The 6305-nt window shown below is 40.4% G+C and overlaps 1 protein-coding gene across 1 annotated transcript; it reads right to left on the bottom strand.

The window, feature by feature from the left end:
• Positions 1-1506: 1506 nt before the first annotated feature.
• krt61.L (keratin 61 L homeolog) lies at positions 1507-5941 on the bottom strand. Its single transcript, NM_001094942.1, is given in 9 exon segments — positions 1507-2257; positions 2332-2366; positions 2879-3099; positions 3472-3597; positions 4073-4237; positions 4596-4691; positions 4789-4849; positions 5062-5276; positions 5402-5941. Coding segments are annotated over 9 exon segments (1773 nt in total). The 5' UTR covers positions 5894-5941; the 3' UTR covers positions 1507-1895.
• Positions 5942-6305: the final 364 nt, after the last annotated feature.

The raw sequence follows: 6305 nt of genomic DNA, 5'->3' as shown, positions 1-6305 counted from the left end.
CCTGTGTGTGCCATACTAAGCTTTTGTGTGCCATTGTGCCATACTCTGCCTGTGCGTGCCATACTATCCCTGTGTGTGACATACAATGCCAGTGTGTGCCATACTCTGACTGTGTGTGCCATACTATGCCAGTGTGTGCCATACTCTTCCTTTGTGTGCCATACTATGCCTGTCCTATGTTGCCCTCTGTGTGCCACACTATGCCAGTGTGTGCCATACTCTGCCTGTGTGTGCCATACTATGCCTTGTGTGCCATACTATGCCTTGTGTGCCATACTATGCCTGTATGTGCCATACTTTGCCTGTGTGTGCCATACTATGCCTGTCCTACGCTGCCCTATGTGTGCCATTATATGCCAGTGTGTGCTATACTATGCCTGTGTACTGTAATTTATATATATTGCAATGTTATTTTATTAGCAGTGTGGGTACAGATAATAAAATAACACTTGCAGTGTGTTAATACTGCCTTTGGAGCTGTTGTGTGTGTGATAAGTGCAAAAAACATGCAAACTTGCATCTGTTTTTGCACTTAAAGGACAAGGAAAGTCTAAAATAGAATAAGGCTAGAAATGCTGTATTTTGTATACTAAACATAAGCATGAACTTACTGCACCACAAGCCTAATCAAACAAATTATTTCTGCTTTCAAAGTTGGCCACAGGGGGCTGTCATCTTGTAACTTTGTTAAACATCTTTGCCTGACCCTGACCCTGCACATGCTCAGTGTCGTCTGGGCTGCTTAGAGATCGTTATAAACAAAGCTGCTTGAGTTCTGCATGGCTGGTAAGTAAGGCGGGGGCTCCCCCTGCTGTTCATAAGTATGATTGTTTCCCTGCAGAGCAGTTAGGGACCATCTGACAATTCCTATCCACAGCAGTAAATGAAGGGAGAATTTTACTGCATACAGTCAGGTTTCTCATAAAAACGGTACACATTTTTTAATTAAAGCATATTGGAGATAGGGTTCTTTTTCATTAAAGACAGTAAAAATGGGATTTTATTGTTTTGCCTTTCCTTGTCCTTTAACCCCCTGCACCTTGTGTGATAGTAGCAGAGGGAATGTGTTTATGAGTATTTTTGTATTATTTACAATTACATATACAGGTTTATACAAATCTGTGTGTGCATTTCTCAAATTTTTTCCTCTTTTTTTATTGTGTACCAGGTGGCAATCCTGATCTGTTTGCTCAACTTTTGGTAGCTTGTAACAACTTACATATTTTTGGTGTATCAATCATTTAATAGCAAAATATCTAGGGAATAATATATTTTCACCTCACTCCAGTGGCGTAACTACCAGGGGAGCAGGGGGTGCGATTGGGCCAGGGCCCGCACCCCCTCAGGGCCCCCGCAGGGCCCGGCCCCAACTAGTTACGTCACTGCCTCACTCCCTAACATTGTTGGTGCTTCCCATGAATGAATTTTAGCTGCTTGTGACATAGACAAAAAAGTAAAATACACAGTAAATGTGACATATATTAGAAACAAGAAGACAGCAAATGGTGCTTAAGAATTATTGCAGTTTATTAAGACAACGTCAGAATGAAAGGGTTTATTGGTAGAGGTATCAACTGTAGCAAATGAGTGCATTTCCAGAATATTAACTAAACAATATATAATATATCTGCTGTCTAAGCAATGTCAATGTTTTCTCTTGAGTTCTCCAGTACCTTTTTTTGTTTCTGGGGACTGCCTTAAAGTGTCACCTACAACAACCTCTTCAAAACAGGGAAATCTTTGGGATGCAGTGGAATACCAAAATGCAAATGCTTGTGTAACTGCCTGTAACACAGCTGATATGCTTTATCTCTAGGCACATGTGCTGTTACAGGCACGCTTTGAATATGAAGCTGGCATTATTTGTGTGGTGTGGCTTGGTTTGGGGAGTGAAATTAAAGCTTTCTAGAGCTTGTGGAGGTTTTTGATATAATTTTCACACTTGAACTGCTCCCGCTGCCTGGGCCAAAGGCTGCCATTTTCCCGCTGCTTACAGAAAAGCCGCCTCCTCCCATATTTCCAGAAATGGATCCTCCTCCAAAGCTTTGTCCTCCGCCAAAGCTTTGTCCTCCACCAAAGCTTTGTCCTCCGCCAAAGCTTTGTCCTCCGCCAACAGCATACCCGCTTCCTGATCCAAAGCCGCTTCCTCCTCCCATTCCATAGCCACTTCCTCCTCCCATTCCATAGCCACTTCCTCCTCCCATTCCATAGCCAAGACCACTTCCACTGCTGCCCCCGTAGCCAGAGCTCACAACAGCTGTTGATAGAATTATACTGTTAGATTACACAGCAAGCGGGTTGGTACAGAACATCTCTTGTATAAATACTTACATATATTTACAGGTCCAACACCTTCTCCTGCCAACCTGAAAGAGATAAAAAGATGAATATATTAGTACAATAATATATAACTTGTTGGTTTGTGGGAAGGGACAACAAGCAGGAGGGACATAGGCACACAGTTTCATTCCTGCATGTGGTACAGTCTCTACTTACTGCATGACCAATACAGGTGCAAGCTAAAGCACTCCCTCAAGCATGGAAGTATGCATAACACACATTTGCCATGTAGCAATATATACATATACATATGGGTATAACTACAGAGGAAACAGACCTGTGACTGCTGGTAGGCCCATAGGCGGGCCAGTGGGGCACTGCCTGATCAGCAGTTTCTGCATATGTTCATGATAAATGTCTTATTCTCAAACTTAAGTGGGCCCTTAAATGTTTTTACTGTAGAGCCCAGAAACTTGTAGTTATATATACGAGCATATTGATGTTTTAATGTCAAGTAATTCTGCCTTGCCTTGCAATCATAGTGTTTGATTTTATACCGGCTTTAGGTTAAATTGGTTTTTTATGTTAAACCCCTTACCTGCCCTCCTCTCCTTCCAACAGTTTTCTATAGGTGGCAATTTCAACATCTAGAGACAGTTTGACATTCATGAGGTCCTGGTATTCCCGCAGTTGGCGAGCCATGTCCTGCTTGCATTTCTGAAGCGCCTCCTCCAAGTCAGACAGTTTTTTCTTGGCATCCTTCAGGGCAAGTTCCCCGCGTTCCTCGGCCTCAGTAATGGCAGCTTGTAGTTTGGCACACTGAATGAAGAAAGTAGTTACTAATGGCAATAAAGCTACACCTGACCTACTGCAAAGCAACATGCATAAGATTATAAATTCCAAGTACTATTCCCCACCAGCTCCTACCATTATCCTAGTAAGTAAATTCAATTGTTATCCCATTTTAACTACCAGAAGAATGATGATAGCTCCCAGCAAATGTAAAAAGAAAAATAAGCAGACAAATAAAGCCTCCTATGCCCTTTACCCCTATTTATACATAAGGCACTTATGTTCCTTATAATAATATAATAATGCAATATATCCCTCCTTCATGAGAAAGGTAAGTCCTTAAATGAGAAAGTTTAAACCATTGCCCTAAGACCTTTATTGTTTCTGGGTTGAACTCACATGTTTTTTCACGTTTTCAATTTCAGATCGTAGTCTGTTAATCATGCGATTTAGCTCAGAGATTTCCGTCTTGGTATTTCTGAGATCATCACCGTGTCTCCCTGCAGACTGTTGCAGTTCCTCATACTGTATAGAACAATCAAACATTATATACATATATATATATATACACAGTAAATCTATGAGGCAGGAAATACAGGTATGGGACATGTTATCCAGAATGCTTGGGACCTGGAGTTTTCTGGATAACAGATCTGTCAGTAATTTGAATCTTCATTCCTTAAGTCTACTAGAAAATCATGTAAACATTAAATAAACCCAATAGGATGGTTTTGCTTCCAATAAGGATTAATTATATCTTAGTTGGGATCAAGTACAAGCTACTGTTTTATTATTACAGAGAAAAAGGAAATCATTTTTAAAAATGTGAATTATTAGTATAAAATGTAGTTTAAGGGAGACAGCCTTTCCATAATTCAGAGCTTTCTGGATAATGGGTTTCCAGATAAGGGACCCATACCTGTACATCTCTAGAAAATAGGTTTGAGGTGTAGAGTGTAGGTATTTTTTCCATGCTTTCTGACATGGATGAATCACTCACTTTGGTTTGGTACCAAGACTCTGCTTCCTGCCGGCTTCTGTTTGCGATATCCTCATATTGAGCCTTCACCTCAGCAATGATACCATTCAGATCCAGGCTCCTGTTGTTGTCCATGGACAGGACCACTGAAGTATCAGAGATCTGAGTCTGCATCTGGGCGAGCTCCTGAAAACAAAACAAGTTCCCAGTTACAGATTCAGCAAAATAAGGCAGACATATTTTATAGGTGTCCCACTCTTTCTACACACTTATCTGAATCCTTGTAGATAACACTGTTGCTCCATCTGTATCTCAGCTACCAAGAGTCTATTGTTAATCAATTAAATACCAGGAAAAAAGGAACTTAAAGTATAAAAGAAACAAATGTGTCACCAAATGTATAGACATCGGTTTGATTGTTGTGTTTCCCCAGACCGTGCAAGCAATGACTCATTCTTTACTACTTTATAATTTAGCTTATCCTAATAAAAAAAAATATTTTCACCTCTATATATTGTAAGGATCATATAAGTGAAATAATTACCATTTCATAGAGAGTTCGTAAAAAGTTGATCTCATCTGTCAGACTGTTCAATTTGGCCTCCAGCTCCACTTTGTTCATATAAGCAGCATCCACGTCCTTAATTGCAAGGGAAAGATGCATGTTAAACCATTAATATATCTATGGGCGGTTCATCTGAGCATCCTTAATTGATGGTTGTCAGGTTTAACCTCACCTTTTTGAGAACCACAAATTCATTCTCTGCAGAGGTGCGCTTGTTGATTTCATCTTCATACCTGAAATATTCAAGTTTGCAAATTTAGTTTCCCTCATTGCACTAGGACAACAAGTCCTCAGCTTTTGTAGTATGTGACATATCCAACACAAAACATCCCTACATAATTATTCACTTATTTATCTAGCGTAACTTTAAATGGTTACATTCCCCAAATATACAAAAAAAAGGTTTTACTTTTTCAATTGTAAGATGCATTATATGTCCACTTACTTCTTCTTGAAATCTTCTACAGCATCCTGCATCTGTCTCAGGTCTGATTCCAAACGGGCTTTTTCACTAGATAGGCTATCCAGTTGCCTTCTCAGGGAACTAATGTAAGCTTCAAACAGAGGGTCAATGTTACATTTCACACTCTTTACCCCCTGTTCTTGCAAGAGCCTCCATTTTGTCTCCAAAACTTGGTTCTGTTGCTCTAAAAAACGAACCTGTGCAAGAAGAGATTTATAATTTAAAGAAACATTCAAAAACAAATATTATTCCTAGAAAACCCTTATGAGCACTATGCAAACTATAAGAAAGGAAATGTTATGGAAATAGCAAATCCACTTACCTTGTCAATAAAAGAGGCAAACTTGTTGTTGAGGGTCTTAATTTGTTCTCTCTCTTCTGTTCTAACTCTTTGTATAGCTGGGTCAATTTCCAGATTGAGAGGTGCCAACAGGGACTGGTTAACAGTTACTTGTTGAATGCCGCCAGGTGGGCACACTGGGAATCCAGGACCGCCAAAGTGACCCTGACTCATGCCAATTCCAGACATATCTGAACCATAATTGGCGCCAATGTGAGATTCCATGCCAGAACTCTTGAAACCAAAATGTGATGGTGCCCCATAACTAACAGCAATTCTCCTAGATCCACCAGCATTTTGAAGGCTTCTGCTCCCAAAACCACCATAGCTAGAACGGCCACCTCCACCACCAGCACGAGAGACAGAGAGAGTGCTGAAGCTGCTTCGGTTTCCCCCAATTGGTACAGCAGAAGATGCACTGAATCTTTTGTTGGTACCTCCAACAGAATAGACAGTTTGGCGAGACATAGACATGGTCCTACTGCAGTAGCTCTAAACTTTTGATGCTGAGGATGAGCAAACAGAGAATGCAGAGTGAACGTTCCTGGGTTCTACTCCCCCTTTTATCTGTATGAGTATGTGGGTTTGGTCATTATGATGTGCAAGAATCGTCTTACCTCAATACTGGGCTTGGCATGCCTTCGAGCAATTTAAACAGTGAAATCATCTAATTAAATCACACCTCTAACATCTCAAGCACTAAACTGTTACGGCTTGGAATTTATGGGAAATTCACTTTCTGGACTTAACTAGTTGCTTTCCAACTGTATTTAACTCTGTATAATTTGTAATGCAGCATGTTTAGTCTTAAACCAAGCCACTTCAAAATAAATGCACTATCCCTCCTGGAGAATGTGATCAGGGGAAGCTCTGTTATCCAGGGCAG

This window comes from Xenopus laevis, chromosome 2L (genome assembly GCF_017654675.1).
Source record: "Xenopus laevis strain J_2021 chromosome 2L, Xenopus_laevis_v10.1, whole genome shotgun sequence".
NCBI lineage: Eukaryota > Metazoa > Chordata > Amphibia > Anura > Pipidae > Xenopus > Xenopus laevis.
The sequence above is the reverse complement of the archived record's forward strand: the minus strand, read 5'-3'. Positions and strand labels throughout refer to the sequence as shown.